This window comes from Prinia subflava, chromosome 4, assembly GCF_021018805.1.
Source record: "Prinia subflava isolate CZ2003 ecotype Zambia chromosome 4, Cam_Psub_1.2, whole genome shotgun sequence".
Taxonomy (NCBI): Eukaryota; Metazoa; Chordata; class Aves; order Passeriformes; family Cisticolidae; genus Prinia; species Prinia subflava.
In genome coordinates this window covers 49,242,539-49,261,428 of record NC_086250.1, presented here as the reverse complement: position 1 = coordinate 49,261,428, position 18,890 = coordinate 49,242,539, and the positions used below count along the sequence as shown (strand labels likewise).

Genomic DNA, 18,890 nt, shown 5'->3' with positions numbered 1-18,890 from the left:
GGCAGGGCTGGGCAGGGCAGGGCTACAGAGCAGCAGGGGAACCTCAAAGCTCCGAGGAAGCAGCGGTGGTGGGGGGAGGCCGGAGAAAGCGAGTTCAGGATTCCCGGGTACACAGCAGATGACTGTAGATTTCCCAGGACGAGGCAGAGGCAGAGGGCAGCCTGACCGTCCTCCTTGGTGCTGAGAGCAAGAGTGCCCTCCCCCAGATCTGTCTTTTTGCCTTTCCCAAAGTTCATCATCTCTCCCCTCTGAGGGACACTCCCAGGGACTCAAAAACAATAGGTGTAGCCTTGTGCTGCTATATCCCTCAAGTACTCCTTTTGTTCTGACTAATAAGTCATCAAGGCTTCTTGGAAACTTATGGGAAAAAATTCTGTGAGAAGAAAAAAAAAAAACAAATCTAACCCCCAACAGTCACCTGCACAGTAAAGAAATTCTTCCTCATATTCAGGTGGAACTTCCTGTGCATCAGTTTCTTTCTGCCCCTTGCTCTTTGTCCTACTGCTCGGCACCAACATGCAGAGCTTGGCCCCATCCTTTGACACCCTCCCTTCAGATATTTATAGACATTGATGAGGTCCCCTCTCAGTCATCACTTCTCGAAGCTGAAAGAGCCAAGCTCCCTCAGCCTTTCCTCTTAAAAGAGATGCTCCAGCTCCATAATCATCTTTGCTGCCCTTCACTGAACCAACTCCAGGAGCTCCATGTCTCTCTTGTACTGAGGAGCACAGAATAGGACACAGCTCTCCACATGCAGAATGCACCCCAGGGCACACTGCTGACTCAGGGACAGCTTGCTGTGCACAGGATCCCCAGGTCCTTCTCCACAGAGCTGCTTTCCAGCAGGTCAGCCTCCAGCTTATGCTGGCGCTTGGGGTTATTCTTCCCCAGGGGCAGGACCCTGCATTTGCCTTTGCTGAATTTCATATGGTTTGCCTCTGCCCATCTCTCCAACCTGTCAAAATCCTTCTGCAGGGCTGCACAGCACTCTGGTGTATCAGCCACTTCTCCCAGCCTTGCATCATCAGTGAAATTACTGAGAAGGCACGTTGCTTCTTCATCCAAGTCTATGATTTTGTGATTCATTCTGTTATGTTTTCTTGTTATTAATGCAGCTGTAAGTAATTGCAACTACTTTGAGCTGCATCTCAATGCTTCCCTGTCAGTATCAGAAAATCTTAAAGCCAACTTAAGGCTCTCCCTGCCTTCCACATAACTGTATCTGTGCAGAGAAGCCACATGCTGAAAACAATAATTCCCAAGCTTAAGATTTTTGTTTTTGGGAAGTTTTTTTAACATCTCAGCGAGTCACATCAGGGACAGTTACCACTTTCTGGTATACACGCAACCAACGTAAATCAGAACCTTTGCTCCTGTTTGTAGCAACTTCTCACTCCTGTCCCACAGTTCCCTCTAGTGGGAAATACATTCCCAAAGAGCAATATGTAACTAACTGAGTAGCAATCTCTTATATCCAGCCTGACCCACCAGATGTGTGGGGGTTGTTTTGCAGCCTGAAAGAAATCTAACACCTAAATTTAAAAGACTTTCACCTTTTGCTGCTGTTACATTTGGACAGAAGCAAAATTCTGAGGAAAAATTCAAGAGCAAAAGCTATTAACACACTAGGACAAACCAGGTAGTTATTAGCCATTCAACTAGCATTGTAGACCACATCTCTCACTTTACTCATTTTGTTTTCAAGCTCACAAGACTGGGGCTATCAGAACTTCAAAATTCAGGAATAAATTTTACTAAAGGCTTAGTTTACCACCATTTCTATAATAGCCTCAATTTACAGTTCTGCACCTATGAAACCTGCCTACAGAGTGTGTCAAGATTTACAGCACAAACGTCTTAAAACAGTATGTGCCACCCAGAACAGATATATTCCAAATAGTCCCAGTATATAGAGAAGAAGGGTGTAGCAGCTCCTTGTAAAGCCCTGCTACTAGACAGGTACCCTTGGGTATTTTGTGCACTTTACAGTCTGACTCCCCAGAGGAAGAATGGAGGGTTTTTTGTATGGAAATACAAAAAGAGATTGCGTGTTGTCTCTCTGAGGAACAGCGTTTTCACGTGTCAGACCAAGGGCTGTGTGATGTGCTGAGGCTGCCCGGCTGTCCCCAGGAGAGGGCAGTGTCAGCCTGGCGCAGTCCGCAGCAGAACCACACCCGGCACACGGGGCCGCCGCTGCCCTGCTGGGCTGCATCTGCCTCGGAGGGAGGTCACTGCCCTCAAAGGGCCCTTCCGGAGCTGTGCTCTGGGTTTGTACCTAAAACAGCCTTGAGAGGACCGGGCGCTTCTGGCACAAAGTCAAGGCTTCCCCGTTTTTAAACTCTGCCCAGTCCTCAGCAAGTAGAGACGCTCGGAAGGGGCACAGCTGACTCTGGTCAATGGGGTTTAAATGCTATATAACATCATGATAAGCAATAAAGCAGAAAAAAAGGATGAAGAAGTCAGGGTTTCTGACTTCTTAAGTAGTTACAGCTTGGAGACTGGCTGGGCATCAGTGCGAGATGGCCAGTACATTCCCTTTGCATCACTTGCTCACCCACCGCTTCACCTACTAAACTATTTCAGCCCACGAGTTGCCCCTCTTTTGTTTCTCCTTTTTTCTCTCTCACCCTGATGTCTGGGACAGGGAGTGAGCAGCTCTGTGAGTGTCTGGCTGCTGACTGGGGTCAATCCCTACCCCCAGTTATTCTCCCACTGTGTAACTGTTTCGCTAATTACAATTCTTACTTCAACACTTGTCTTTTAGAGATAAGTAGCAATGAAATAAGTGGGTAAACTTGAACTGATTTTTGATTATTCATGTTATAAAGACGATATTCTGTCCACTTGTGCTAAAGTTTGTTCCTACTTAGAAGAGTTTCAGATTTAAAGGCTAACAATTAAGTAAACATATTTGGGATGCATCACTTTCCATTTAAGTGGCAGACTACTAAAATATATGTATCATGCAAAGCATGTTAATATACTTTTTCCTTTGAAAGCTATTTACACAAAACTGAATGAAGACTTCAGATTTACACTCCTATTGTCTCCAGTAGCAGCTCAGCTGGAGAAACAGCTATTTTCCAACCCATTCTTGACTTCTCTCAACTACTAACTTTTTGACTGTTTCAGAGGTATGCACCAGATTTGTCTGACACTTAGATGAAGCTTTTCAGACTACTTCCAGCCACCTGATTTATCTGGTCTATCCTATATGGACTCCAGTTCCAAATTAAATCTTAGTTAAATAGTCTCTGTTTTTACACATTTTTCCTTACTTTAATCCACTGCTGTATACAAACTTACTTTCTAGAAGAGACAGTGTTCTGATGAGCTATGTATTCAGGACCCGACAATGAGCCCTACTCACAGGAAGACAATACAATATGGATAAAGAAAGACACAGGCAAAAAACCCCAAATACCCACACAAAGCAGGCACCTTTTAACTTTGCCATCGTACTATGATGTGACTAAACCACTTTAGCCATTTTATTTCTTTTGATTCCAAATTATTTCATGTTAAAGAATTATCTAGCAATTACAAGGTGTAACACTGGCAACTAAGAAAAAGTTAAAAAATAAATAAAAAGAGAGAAAGTTAACTGGACTTTTTCCTCTCCCACTTGTAATTTCCCCATCTGGCACAGTGACTATTAACAAAAGAGTTTTCAAGTAGAAAGTAATATAATTTCTCATCTAACCATGGATAAACACTATTGACTCTTGCATTTTTTAGAATTCTCTTTTATTGCATTACTTACATTAATTCTGTTTTATTTTACTATTACTTCTTCACACAACCCCTCAGTCATGCAGTGCATATTGAAAAAGTCTTTCCATAAATTAATTTTCTTTTTTCTTTAGATGATCACATTTACTTAATAGTGCATTACCACTTCTCGATCCATGTCATTGTTTTTAAGTTGTTTCAATAGCTACATATTACAGATAAGAATATAGCTTCTTGATTATGAATCAACTTATAACAAGTTTTTGCTGTGTTTTGTTTTTGTTTGATTGATTATTTTCTAAACAGTCTCCTCTGCAGTGAAATATTTGGGCAAAGATGTAAAGTCTCCTAGGCCTTATCAGTACCCGATGCTGCTGTGGCTGAGATGCAAAGGCTACCTAATAAAAAAAGGATTAATTCTACTGCAAATGCAATTTTCACTGTAGCTAGTTAGCATTGGTTAAAGGCAGTAATTTTCATTGATAGCATATGCTAGTGCTACTAACAACTATTTTCCTGTTCTTTTCAGGGTTTTTTCTTTGAGAGGGACCTGTTTTCTAAAAATTCAGAATTACTAAGCTACATCTTAGAGCACACCCAGTATTATGAGTGAACTGGGCCAGCGATACATAAATGCATTAATATACATATACACATCTTGGTTGAGTAAGAGAAGAAAGGTCTTAATGAAATACAAAGTTTCTGCATAAATAATAACAGACTATTTACTGCTATCATCTACTCACTGATTTAGGAACAGCACACTATCCAAGTTCAGTATTATCTAACTTACCTGAATTTGTGTGACACACGCCAGTGACACCTCTTCCCCATCTACGTAAGTTGTAGGTGTATACAAAGCTTCAAATATTTTCAAAATAATTTTACCTAGCATCTCCGATCAAAGCTTACATATTTGGTCAGGAGTTGAAAAAGCATTTATTACAGAAATAAAACACATTTCTTCCCTGCCCTGCCTCTTACTGTAAGGTTAGACAATTTTACAAATCTACTTCAATTGTCATTCACTTCAGGGCAGTGATTAGATACTCCATTGTAATGCAGCTGAGAAGTTCTGGCTCTGAATTGTGTCAGCTTTTTAAAAACACCTTAATAGTTTAATTGAGAGAGAACAAAAACGGTTACTAAGACCTTTGCACAGGTATGTCAGCTGAGTCACATTTGGTGTCACTTACCTCCAGTAATGAAGCTCAAATCCTTCACACTTTTCCTTGCATTTTAAGCAGGGGGCACCAAATCCTTCCTCATGGCCCAAGCCCATCTGTGTACAGAGAAAGATGACTACAGTCAGCTTCAAGAATTATACTGCATGAATGATCTTACTGATGCCTTTACAATCTGCAATCAACAGCTAAAGCAGAAGATCAAGCATTTGACTAAGCTGACATAAGGACAGCATTTTGGAGTCCACTCACCTTCCTATTGTATCTATACAAACAGCAGTGTTCACACAAGCCTGTACACCGGGTTGAGCTAAGCAGGCAGAGGTAGCCTTAGTACTTTTCTGCTGACTTTTCTCTCCAGCTCTTTTGCTCTACAAAATTCACATAGGGGAAGAAGCAAACTCTTTGCAGCATTTCCTTAGGTCTAAGGTGTGAAACCAGAGTAAGTGAGGCCAGAAGACCTCAAGTTAAAGGACATTTAATCCAGCTGTCTCGACAAAGTGATTTACAGTATATGACTTGGCAAAATACTGGAGATCAAGAAATAAACAGACTCCATGTTTATATGCACTAACCTGGAATAAAGTAAACAACTAAGTAGTTGGTCTAATATTTCCAAAGGCTACTCTGATAGTGACTGAGAATAGTATACACCCTTTACAATTACATTTCAGCTGAACTCACACCAGCTTACTTTTTGAGGGGAAAGAGAAACAGCACAGTTAGCAAAATCAATGACCAGAAGTGATATGCACAGGGTTTTGAAAGGGTGGGTGACCAATTCATAATGCAGAGAAAATAGAGAATATAGAAAACAGTGCAGAGTAAAGGTATTCACACATTGTATCAACAGATCAGCAAATTTAAGCTAGTAACAACCACTTGAGGTTTGAAGTGAAAAACAAATACGAAGCACAATAACTTACGCATTTATATAACACAGTAAAATTAAAATATGTCACGCCAGCACTTTAAACCTTTGAGGAACAAAGCTCTCAAATCAGACAGATGAAGGACCACAGAAATGTGGCCACAGTTGGGTATGTAGGCTCATGCCCAACATGCAGAGAGGAACCCATCCCCACACTCCCATGCAGAAGTAGGAGCGCTCCCAGCTAGCTGTAGGTAGAAACAGCTCACCTGCAGTTTAGTATTTACCATGAACAGAAACACAGCTAGAACTGACAAGTTTTGGTATTAATTTTAGTTCTGCCAACAATGACACGATGCCATAGTTAATTAGATGTGGTGATAAAGTTTTATTATTAAGTTTGCCATTTACTGAGAGAAATCACACTACTATTGTTGTATGTACAAGGATATAAACCAGTTTAACTTTCAACTTGTTTTTGTCCAAAATAAAGAACAGATTATTGACAACCCCTTGTTTAATACAGAACACATGTAAAATGCAGGGAATCCCATGTTTTCAGTTACTTTATAATTTAAAGGATCACTGCCTCAACAGTCATCAGACATCTCTGAGAAAAACGTCCCTGAAGATTGTGATCTGTTTTGAGATAAGAGGTATGTTGGCAGCTATTAAGCTACTGCAGGGATGGACAGAAGGACAGAACGCAATTTATTCCATATCTGGAAGATGAAATACAAGCTGGCTGCGATCATGGACACATCTTCATCAACCTAAGGGCTCAAGAACTTCACGTTACAGATGCTAACCTGAAGCCTACCAGCAGATATGTAAAATAAGCATAACTTTAAAGATTAGGTTCTTCATCAGCTACACTTCTGATAAGCTATAAGATAATAAAAGTTCATCTTCACTGAAGATGGGCATTTATATTAGTATTCTCTCCTGGAATCTGGAGATCTCCCATATGCACACACACACACACCATGAAGCACAAAAACCCTGAGAACTCTTCCTAATTCACACTCAAAAAGACCAAGATGTTAGCCAGGATGTTTCCTAAAGGGAAAAAAAAGAAAACTTTTTTTGGGGGGTAGGGGGAGGAAGGAGAGACAGATTGTTTTTTATTTGGTGTTGTTTGTTCTGTTTTTAATGTCATCCTCTCTAAAAAGTTGTTAAATATGATTGGACTGCCCAAATAAACAAACAAAACTCCCACAAAACCCCAGTCTTCCCCAACTCCCCAAAAAAGACACCATTAACCCATTCTCTCTTGCTGCTGCTTCAGTTACAAACTGCCATTACTTTGTCAGGCTCAGGCTCTTCCTTCCTTCAAAAAGAGTGGAATGAGAAGAAAGGGAAATAATGATCAACTCATTAGTATTGCAGTTAGAAGATTTAGAAATACAGGATCACTTGTTTAGAGAGTACTGTTTTATACAGAGAAAGAAGTAAGAGAAGTAAGCTTGACATTTCAAGAATTCCCAACACAGAATCTGAAATTCAAGTAAGAAATATTTAAAAATTGCAAAACCCATTTAAAGTATCCTTTCCAAACCTCCTGACATTTAAGGGTTGGGGTTTTTTTAAGCTAAAAAAAACCTCTTCAGAAACAAATTAAAGAGAGGAAATATCTGCTATCTAAATGCTCCACCCAGAACATATTCTCTCCACACTACAGGGACAAAAACCAGCCAGTCTATTTGCACTTCCACAGCCAGTAGTCTTAGCGCAGATTTCTTCAGAAATACATTCCCTCCCCAGAAATAAAGAGCACATTATTATGTAAATTGTATTGTGCAGCTCAAGACAAATAAATTGAATTAGCAAATTAGAGAGACTTGTTTGGAAACAGATTTTTCAGTTTGCTGTGAACTAGAAAGAAGGGAATTACCTTTCTATACACAATGTCTGGGCACCTTCTGGAAAAGGTTTCGCTCAAGACTGAAAGGCACACTAAAAACCAAATTAGATGTGATTCCAGATGCACACATAGCCTCAGCCTTTGTTCTGACAGAGAAACTATGTGGCTGCTTGCCAAAAATTAAGACATAAAATAGCCAAACTCAAAAGCACTGTAGACTATTGTTATCCAGAAGTCAGTGCATTACACATTTCTCCAGAGTGCTGTAACAGGACATGCTTCAGCTGTAAGAAAGCATCAGCCTCAGAAATTACTTTCTTCTTTGCAGCCAATTCATCTGTAGCTTAGGAAATCAGAAAGCCTAAAACTGCAGTGTGGTGCTTCTTTACTGCTACCCATCTCTGTACCCATGTCCTCTGCAGAATATGGCCAGCTCCAAGCAGAAGCACCCAGTGACACAGAGCAGGCTGAGCACCGGAGAGATAATGTGTACCTGAGAACAGCAGGGAACCCATCTTCCCCATAAATGGAGTTATCGAAGAAATGGCACAGATAGATCAGCTCAAACACTGCCAGGAAGCTCCTGTCTGTCTACTGCCGTAATTATCATTTTACAGCAGAAGGTAACCAAACCCATCTGGTATTACCAAAATACCCAGTACTGACTTAAACAGCCTGAGTAGAGAAGATGATATACCTGTGACTGAGATAATCCATTGCTGCTTTCAAGATTACACAGTACCAAGGGCAGAAAGCTCCAAGTGGTTACAGCCAAGTGACAATTAGTGAAAGATTGCCCTATTTCAGTTCACACTGGAATCTAGTGACAAAAGCTGGCTAACTTCACAGTAAGGAGTCATGCATAGAACCTTACTATCATCTTAAAAACCCAAATGATCATATTCAAGGGTCTAAGAGTTTGTTTAGAAGTGTAAGAGGAACAGCAGTTTCCATGAAATTGTTTAAACCTGGCTTATCAGAAGGGTTTATTCTTAAGTTTACTGAATATTTCTTATCTCCTCAGTCCCACCAGGAGACCAGAGTCAACTCAGGCCTGAGCTGCTTTTCCTTCCTCACTGCAAGAGGACTCCTGTACCACCAGACAAGTGAGCTCCATCCTGCCAGACAGTAAGACACAATAGTGATACCTAGCCTCTACAAAAGATAAAAAAACATTCCAACATTACAGATCCCTCCAGAATTAGAAAGTATGTGGCTATACAGTGAGAATGCTATCATTAATGGACTGCAACAATTAACAGTGAGCCTCAGATTAGAACTAAATCCTCTTCATTAACCTTTTTGCAGATCTTTCTTCTGTGCTCTTTAGTGCTCCAAGCAAGAATTGAAGTGATCCATGCTACAGCTATTCTTGGATTTACCATAAAATCCTATGAATGCTCTGGTTTGAAGATTAGTTAATTATTGATCTATTTGGATGTTTGAGTGGGAAAACACCTGTAAGAGCCCAACAGATTTCTTGAAAATCTTAATGTGCTTTAGGCACTTTCAAAGAATGGAAGGTAAAGCAGGAAGGACAACAAAAAAACCTCCGAAAAATGAGAAATCTCATTGCTGTGCACGCTCTGTTGCTGAGACCTGATCTTCTATCACTATATTCTGTACCATCAGAAGTTTTCTCCAGCAGGGAAACACAGTAAGTGGAAAATTAAAATGCGTTATAGCATGAAAACTTTAAAAAGAGAAGACCAATGATACTTCTTACAATTCCAGAATGAAAAAAAAAAGAACAAACCACTGCAAAAGACATATGAATATCTGGACAATGCTCTTATAAGTCTTTGACAGACACTGTATGAGAAGGGAAAAAATTTCAGATCTGTAACAGAGAGCAGTATCCCTGAATCACTTCATATTTGTTTTTAATATGTCTATTAAAACTGATGGCAAGTGTGACCCTGGGTTTTTTTAATATGCATTTTGATTTAGGGAAAAGTTGACTGGGATTAAGAAACCTGGGTACAAAAGTCCATTTTGCACAGAAAGAAGGATGCCAGAAAGTGGTTGCATGCAAGAAAAATATTTGGAAGATGATCTGGGCAGGACAAGCAGAGGAATAAATCAAGGAGCTGCAGTAGCCTGATATTTTATTGTGCTATCTTCTACTAAATATGAAATAGCTCAGAATTGAAATATTTGAATATTTAATATTTAAATAAACTGCTACATAGGGTACCTTCAAAAGGCTAACAGCTATTAAAGATAGCTCAGCTGGATAGAAAACAAGTGTTGTTTATTCAGGAAGTCCAGCATTACAGTTGCTAAGTTTGAATGCAGCTGACACAGACTATAACACTATCTGTAAACCTCCAATACAACACCATCCATCATCCGGTACTGCAGAGGCATTTTCACAATACTCCGTGTATTTTGTTTTGACATCAGCACTCTTACCCAATTGCTTACTCTACCATCAGGTTTTGAAAAGTAGATCTGGAAACTTACACATTAATTTTTTAGGAGCTTTAGTCATGCAGTAAAGTGCATGCTTTTTATCTGCTTTTAAAAGCTGTAGCTAGACAACCTCAGACTGAAAACAAGGCACAAATAAAAAGTTAGGCAGACTTTAAAAACAACAAAAAATCCCCCAACAAAACCAGAAACATATACACAGCAATACTGGAGTACAGTTAGCGCTGGTGTATTCTGGAAATGTCATGACAGAAGCCTGTCTACTCCCTGGACCTGTTCATTTGACCAAGTTTAAGACACTAGGTAACCAGTGTGACACGCTTTCATCTTAACAGCCCTGCTCTTCCTGAAGGTTCCCAGGACCTAAAAGAACTCCACCAACTTTGGTCACCAGCAAAATCTATATACTAGGGGGGTTTGTACATATACACCCCCATAAAAAACCCCATATATAGATATATACGCAACCCATACACATAAGTATTAGTTACATATAAGTGAAACATCCGTATCTATTTAGATTGGAAAAAGCAATCTTAAAATACATTCTAGAAATTTACATCTACACCCTTATAACTGTAAACTTTGTATCTGCTAGGAAGAAGATTTATTGCATGACACTTTCAGTATACTTTTTTGAAGTAAAAAAGTCACTTTAACCAACTTTTAACAGTACAATTTCATTGACAATTGCTACTCATCATTACTATTACTTATATTTCTTTTTTTTTTTCCAGGAACAACTTCAGAAGCAGATATGTGTTATTTTTATGACAGAATACTGTAACTCAAAATATGTTAATTTTCCCCCTTGAAGTAAAATAGTTGCCTTATAATTATACCCTATGCAAAAAAGTTTCATGTGATCTTAAGTCATGCAGTCCTGCATTCAGAGAGTTTCTTGACTTGCTATTCAGGCATTTCATGATATCTTATAGTCAGACACCTGGGGAGCACTTTTGTCATAGGAAAAAAAGGTCAAAAACTTTAGTTTAGCCTTGCCATATTTGCCAAGCTGCTATCCAGGGATGCTGGACAAAAAAATAACTAGAGGGGTAGATTCAGACAGGTACTACAAAAAATTATTCACATAATTTGTTTTTTTCTAACTTTGATGGGGGAAAAAAATCTCAAATCCCACAGCATATGCAGGAAGCAGTTACTTAGTTTCCTTGTGAACAAAACTGAAGTAGTTCCTCTCATATCTACATAAACGTTTTCATTCTTCCACTTGCAGGTAAAACTCACCCCTGAATAAAAGTACATTTCCTTGATCTTACTATATGTATGAAACAGCAAAAAAGATCTGCTATAATGGGTTTGCATAGCAGTAACACCAAAACAAACAGTGACCTCAACAGGATATGCAGCCCAGCAGACATTATTAAATCATGCTTTGCAAAACACAGAAAAGTTGACTTTGCTCCTATACATACTTTATTCACCATCCATTAATCAAAGATCATTCCAGTTGTTGACTCAGCAATGTCTAAAGTACTCAGTGTTTGGTTTTCCAAGTGTAACAGAACAAACTAAGTCTCAGACCACTGAAAAATAACCATGCACAAATTCCTCATTAGAGAAGTTGCACCTCTTCCCCCCAGACTGCCCTGCCCCTTTCTCCATCACAAGCAAAGTTCTTTCTATAAAGCAAGTACTATACTGTGAAAGTTTATATAGAACACTCACTGCCAGATTCTTACGTTCTCTAGTGAAGCATGAGACCATGCTGCCAGGACTGAAAAGCAGGACCGTGACCTCCAGATTCATTTTACCAAGTTCACAGAGGTGGCAGACAGGGCAAGAATCCAGGCTGTTAGAACAAAGTTCTGCTAGAGTATTCAACACAAAGCATTAAATCTTCATCTTTCCTACAGCCTCAAAGCATGGTTTGAGAACACAGCATATATTGTATTTGGGAGAAACAGTGGTCTGTTTTTTCCACAAGTACTTTTCAAGTTGGAGCTACTGTTTTCACCCTTCAGCTCTGTTGAGCAGTTATTTTATACAAACACTATCTTCATGATACTCAAATGCAAGAGCAGATCTAAATCCTCCAGAGAAAAAGGAGAAAATGTACAGTTTCCCCTAAACTCCCCATCCTCCTCAAAGGAAAATTCTAACAGACCAGGGAAGTCTCAGACTTAGTATTCACAAAGCAGCCAAAAAAGACACCATTCACTGCCTAGATGTTTGCCAGTTATTTAAGAGCTCTAAAAAGCATGGTGGACTGACTACAAAATTTAAATGGTATTCCACACATTTGCATACGTTTTGCATATATATTGCTCAGTGCAGAAAGTTCATGCTGAAATTTCTGTTTCTGGCAGACTGTGGTTGTCCAGAGCCCAGGATTCAGACCAAGCACGACATCTGGTTACATGTTAGTACTGGTTTCTTTGGCCACTTGTTAAGACAGCAAAATTAGTTTTACAGCACATGAAAGAAACCAAACAGAAGTTAAATTAAAAATCTGAGCCAAAGTAATTGTGCCCTTAGGATTCTTTAAGAAGAGTACATTAAACAGGACTGTTGCTTTTCTGTCATGGGCAGCAAATATATCAGGCATCCACTGCTAAAACGATGAAAAGTTACAAATTGTGGTAGATAGGGCAGTAGTTTTTCCTGCTGAAGAACAGCAGGAATTGTTGGATTCCCAGTGGTCTTGTACTGGAGGGAAGCAATTCCAGTCAGACAGCCTGTGCTAGAACTGTTACATCTGAATAAAAAAAGAAAAAAAAAAAAAAACAAACAACAAAACAACCAAACCTAGTATCAACAATGAAAACAGATTTTCTCTGAGTGCTTTTTTCCTTCATACAAACCTAGGCATGTAGATATAAAGGTAGGTAACAACTTTCCAAAGAGAGGACAAAGAAGCTCCAAACTGACAAATGGACTCATGGATTACTGACACTTAAGAGAAATCTCAGGAACGTCACCTTGGAAACTTCATCTACCAGGTTTTCAAGAAGCAGAAAACATCCCAAGATATTACTCTGTACAGTTATAAATCAGCAGCTGTAGGTAGGGAAAGGAGCTTTTCTACAGCCCCAGCTGAGTGTCTGAGCCTCCACACCGCATTCTGCTCTAACAGGCATTCATTTCCTTCTGCCCTGCTGAACACCAGGGCTACAGAACAGCCAACATCTAAACTCAGAGTTCAAAATTGCAACGGAATTACTTATCTGGGAACAGCATGGTAATTCCTGCTTTCTTCTGCCCAATGTTCTAAGAACTTCCTGCCCAACAGGCAGGTTAGCCACTCACCAGTCCATAATGTTTACCAGGTTATTTGCCAGGCAATAAAAACATACAAATCACTACAAAATAAAAGTTACATGAAGTACAAAGCACATTTTGTAGGAGAACTCAAGCTATTTTGCTTCAGGGTGCAAGACAGACAGGTGAGAAGTACAGCATGTGGTAAAGCAACCCCTTGCTGCTGATGGGAGTTAAAATCTGACACAGATTTTAAAGTGTCCACCTCAGGACAAGTTTCTTCTAAAAGCTAAGTAGTTTATTGGTTTTGATAATCTTGACTGGAAACTTCTCAGAATTTTCTTCCGCTCTCCAAGAAAGAAGGAATTTGGCAAAAAAGAGAGAGAAGCAAAAAGATAATAAAACAAACAGGTTGAAAATTAGAACTAAAGGACAGAAAAGGAAGACATGCAGTTATTCCAGAGTTGACATGAACTATTATTCTATTCAGTGTACAAAATCTAAGAAGTTTTGATTAAATAAATTTTGATACTTAAAAATTGAAGAATTTTGTACCAAACTCTGGTACCTAGCAAAGCTTCCCAGTTCTCCCTGTAGGGACTTTCACAGAGCCTCTTCTGTTCTCTTGGAAAACGAGCTCCACTCTAGCTACAAATTGAAGATGAGCAGAAAATGTGAGCAAGGGAGGGGGAACAGTGCAATAACAGAAATAGTTTTCTGACTATATATATATATATAGTATAAACAGAGAAAATTTGAAGTTTTTCAAATCATAGACATCTTTGCATAGTAGTACTAAAGCAGAGCAGAACAGAAATACTACTTTCATTAAACAGAGCTTTGCTGGTTTATTTTTGTGGCACTAGCTTCTGTGTCTGAGCAGGTTCAGAAAAGTCTTCAGGAATCTTCTGAGTTGATGAAGAAGAGAAGTAAAAGATGAGCAAAGAAAAATATGACAAAAATAGTCAAATAAATTTAAAACACACACCTACTACCCAATACTTACAGTGCAATTTAAAGCAGATGTTCAGCAACTACAGGTTCCCTCAAACCAAGACTCTATTATCTGCAGAATTTTATCAGTCATTTTACACCCTGTATTTATTTTCTCTTTAGATGAATAAATTCTGAATTAAAATGCTCTATCTTTCACAAATATGCATCTCTCTCCTCCTTCCTCCTGGAGTTTGAAAAACTTCCAGCCAACAAGCTCTGTGATGCCATCAAGGTTAAGTTTTAAATTTTGCTTAGTAAATATAAGCAAACCTACTCAAGAAGCCTATTTTCATTGCATCAAGGAGTCACACAAGGGGAACAACCCTGTGCACACCACTATGGGTTGAGATATGCAGTTCCTCCACAGCAGGATCCTCACTCAAGTGATATTATCATGTGGTGACATCACTTGAAGCAAACAGCAGCTCAAGGCTAAGCATTGCTCAGATTCAGCCTTAACAGGCAGCTTTCCACACTAGAAAACCATTTCCACCCCCAAGTCAGGTCCTAGCCTGCAAGCTGGAAAAGCACACAGGTATACAAAAGTGCATGTGTGTATTTTAAAACATGCTGCTACTTTTAAATAAAACAATTCAGGAATAAACTCCACACACATTCATGCAACATGCATTTCAGAAGATTACTTTTCACATATAAGTGAAGGTTAGGTATAGATTTAACCCATGTTCCCATATAAAGCTCCTTTCCCCTTATTAAATAGTATCAAAAAAGATACTACAACTAAGTTTTTAACTTAAAAAAAGTCAGTGCTTTAGCACTACATTTTATTTGTGAAAGAACTAGAAGCAAAGACTTACTTGAACATCCCACGTGAAATCAGTTTTACATACGAAGTTTTAAATGGTGAGTTTTGGAAAGAGATTCAACACAATTGGATTACCTATTGCTTTCTTGTACTTATCTTTTGTTTCTTGCCAGTTCGACACAACTAACTAGTCAATATACCTTTAAAAAGAAAGAAAACCCAAGCCCAGACTTCTCCCTCAAGGGCGTAATCCATAGCAACGCTGATAACACACTTGTAAGGAGTCAGTCACATCATAGGTCTGAAATTAATCAGTAACATAACCACAAACAGCGACTTGTCTGCTTGCAATTTAAGTTTCATACCTACATACACAACGCAGAACATGAAAACAACTATCAGATCTCAGGGGTTTACTGGGGGGCCCGAACACATGCTTTACTGGCATGACAGAACAGCGGTACGCCCCCACCCGGGGCACCAACTGCGGCCACCGCTCATGCTCGGGAGCAGCGCGGCAGCCCAGCCGTACGAGCACCGGGGGCACCCGGCACAGCTCTGCCGCCTCCACCTCTGCGACGGGCCCGGGCGGGGAGCGCGGGGCGCCGGGAAGGGCTGACCCCGGCACCCGGGGGGCGACCCAGGGCACTCCCCGAGGGGGCTGCGGCGACCAGGCGGGTCCTCCGCCCCCCAGAGAGCGGACACCGGCGTGCGCGGCAGATAACCCGGCGGGCAGCCCCCCTTACCTTCTTCACTTTACTCTCCAGGTTCATGTCGGGGACGGTCTGGCTGCGAGGCAGCTCCCACAGACGAGTCTCGCTCGCGCGCCCCGCGACGCTCAAACTTCCGCTGCCCTGCGGCAGTGGCTGCAGCCGAACAAAGGCCGCGCGGCAGCCAATCGCCGCCGGGCGCCGCCGGCCGGCAGCCAATCACCGCCGCCCTGCCTGCCCTGCCCTGCCCTGCCCTGCCCTGCCCAGCCCTGCCCTGCCCTGCCCTGCCCTGCCCTGCCCGGCCCTGCCCGGCCCTGCCCTGTCCGGCCCTGCCCTGCCCTGCCCTGCCCTGCCCGGCCCTGCCCTGCCCTGCCATTCCCTGCCCTGCCCTGCCCTGCCCGGCCCTGCCCGGCCCTGCCCTGCCCTGCCATTCCCTGCCCTGCCCTGCCCTGCCCGGCCCTGCCCGGCCCTGCCCTGCCCTGCCATTCCCTGCCCTGCCCTGCCCTGCCCGGCCCTGCCCGGCCCGGCCCCGCCGTGAGTCAGCCCCGGCTGGCTGGGGCGGCAGGTCACGGAGAAGGCGGCAGTAGTGCAGCCTCTCCCCTGCGGGTACAGACGCCTGCAAATGGACCCTCCCGAAGCATGAGAAAAGAGGAAATCGTGGGCTGTAACGCGACTTTGTCCTTGAGGCCAGGAGGGCGAGTGGTAACCCGGGGTGCATTGGGAAGAGGTGGCCAGCAGGTCAAGGGACGTGGTCCTGCCCCTCTACTTGGCCCTAGTGAGGCGACATCTGGAGCTGTGTTGAGTTCTGGGCTCCTCAGTGCAAGAGGGACAAAGAGGTACCGGAGAGGATCCAGTGGAAGGGCACAAAGATCATTTGGGGTCTGGAGCATCTCCTTTCTGAGGGGAGACTGCAGCAGCTGGGCCTGTTTAGAGAACACTGACAGGGGATCCCATTAATGCAGATAAATATCTCAAAGGGGGCTGTCAGCTGGATGGTGCCAGGCTCTTCTCAGTGGTGCCCAGTGACACAACCAGCAGCAAGGGCTACAAACGAAAACACAAAAAGTTTCACCTCAACGTAAGGAAGAACTTTTTCACTTTGAGGCTGACAGAGCACTGAACAGGCTGCCAAACCCCACCTGTGGGGAGTTCCTGTGTCACCTTCTCTAGGTGACCCTGCCTTGTCAGGGGGGTTGGACTAGATGATCTCCAGAGGCCCCTACCAAGGCTGACAATTCTGTGGTTCTGTGGTTTATTAACTTGAGGAGGGGCGGGAGGTGGCAGCGGTCAGGGTCCTGCAGTGCCCGCCTGGCTGAGCCTGCTCCCGAATTCCCAGCGACTTCCTGGGCAGGGCCGTGCCCACAAGGGCTGGCTCCCGGGCTCCGCCTGCCTGCCTGCCTGCCTGCCTGCCTGCCTGCCTGCCTGCCTGCCTGCCGGGGAAAAAAAGGTAGACTCTGATCCCAGCCTTCAAACTTATGCTTGTGTTCACACCTGGGATGTCACTGATAACATAAAATGTATTTTACCATATATTGTACACATAATGTAAAATGACAGAAAAATTAAGCATTTGCAAGACTGAATACTTCCATAAATATTTTAATGATTCATATTTCTTTTCCCTTTGGAAAAAGTAACAAACATTCATACAGACTTTATAGCTCCCCTAGGAAGTGGTGGTCAATAATTTGATAGATAATTTTGTCATTCATTTGCAGAATCTAATGTTTTCTCTCTACACATACCAGCTTTTCTCAAGTAGATCTTAGGTCATTTTGTTTCTTCCCCAGAGATCAGAGACACTTATCTTGCAGTGTTTAATTTTTTTATCTGACACCACTTGTTGATAGATGTTTGCAACAAAGCAAAAATGAGACTAAGTCTGTTTGTTGTCTGTTAGCAGATAAAAGCAAAACTGACTTTTCTGCTAGGACTGGCATCATGGTGTAGGCTATGTAGGGCCAACAGCTCTTACAGGTGAATCTATGCAGCAGGCCTTGGCCAAGAAGTTCAGTAAAACACTAAGAGAGGGTGGGCTCAAACTGTATCATTAGATAAAATGAGAGAACACAGTCCCCCAGGTAATGCTGCTGTGTGTAATGTGTGTCTCACAAACAGGTGAACAATAGGAGGTGTTGCAAGTATTTTGTTTGGTTCGGTTTGAAATTTTGGTTTTCATTTCTGGTTCTCACTCTGTATGGTTTAGTGGTGATCTTCTGCTGGTTTGGGGGTGACAAGGGGAAGTTGAGTGCCTGATGTCAGTGTACCTGGGACTCTATAGTTTAAATACCATCAAGCCCCGTGACTTCCTCAGACTAAGATCAAAGGAGTAAGCAGGAGATTATTCCTGTTCAGTAAATGTGCTGTCAAATGCTAGCAATTGCAAAGATTAGATAGGTATTTTTTACCATTCTAAGCAGAGAAATGAAATAGTTCTCATTATATGCTTTTCATTTGGGAATGGATGTAGGAGCATATTTTCATTTTAGGAAACAAAGAAGAAGAGGAAGAAAACCTTGTATGGTTTAACCATATTTTGCCTATCCTTATCTCTCTGGGTATAATGGCATAATGATGGTTTTGATCATGTCATTTTTCTTTTGCCCCCTACTAAGCTATAACACTGCTCAGTTAATAATTTTATTTGCTTATATTTTCCCTAAACTTCTTGAGTTGGAGATGCTTTGGTTGTGGTTTGTCCATATTTCAATTGTGTCATTTAGTGCCAGAATGTAGTAATCTTTTAACAACTTTCCTATCTACAAATTCATATACAAAGACTACAAATTCATGTACGCTTGGAAATGGAAAATGCAGACAGTAATATAAGACTTCAGCTTTGCAAATCAGTAGACTATCTCTGAGACCTGGATCAATAAAAATGCATTTTAAGATTCTAACTGTTTTCAGTATTTTCTATGGTATTAATTTGTCTGGCAGAAATAATTTCCTGTTCTGTGGATATGATCCTATATGACTCTTCTACTTAAAGATTCTGAAGTTCCCAGGAGAACAACATTGATATGCCAGGGCACAGAGCTGAGCTTTATCATAACTGTCTGGGAAATATCCAAGACCTGTTTTTAATATTAGAATTTTCTAAGGAAAGAGC

At 41.5% G+C, this 18,890-nt stretch overlaps 1 protein-coding gene across 1 annotated transcript in view; it reads right to left on the bottom strand.

Moving 5' to 3' along the window:
• Window positions 1–15,969, bottom strand: part of TES (testin LIM domain protein) — a 29,204-nt gene extending 13,235 nt beyond the window's left edge. The window contains exons 1-2 of the mRNA XM_063396710.1: window positions 15,815–15,969; window positions 4,929–5,014 (exon numbers count right to left, since the gene is read on the bottom strand). Of these exons, the coding sequence (XP_063252780.1) occupies window positions 4,929–5,014; window positions 15,815–15,841 (113 nt within the window). The 5' untranslated portion in view covers window positions 15,842–15,969. The remainder of the gene's footprint in view (window positions 1–4,928; window positions 5,015–15,814) is intronic.
• Between the last annotated feature and the right edge of the window lie 2,921 nt (window positions 15,970–18,890).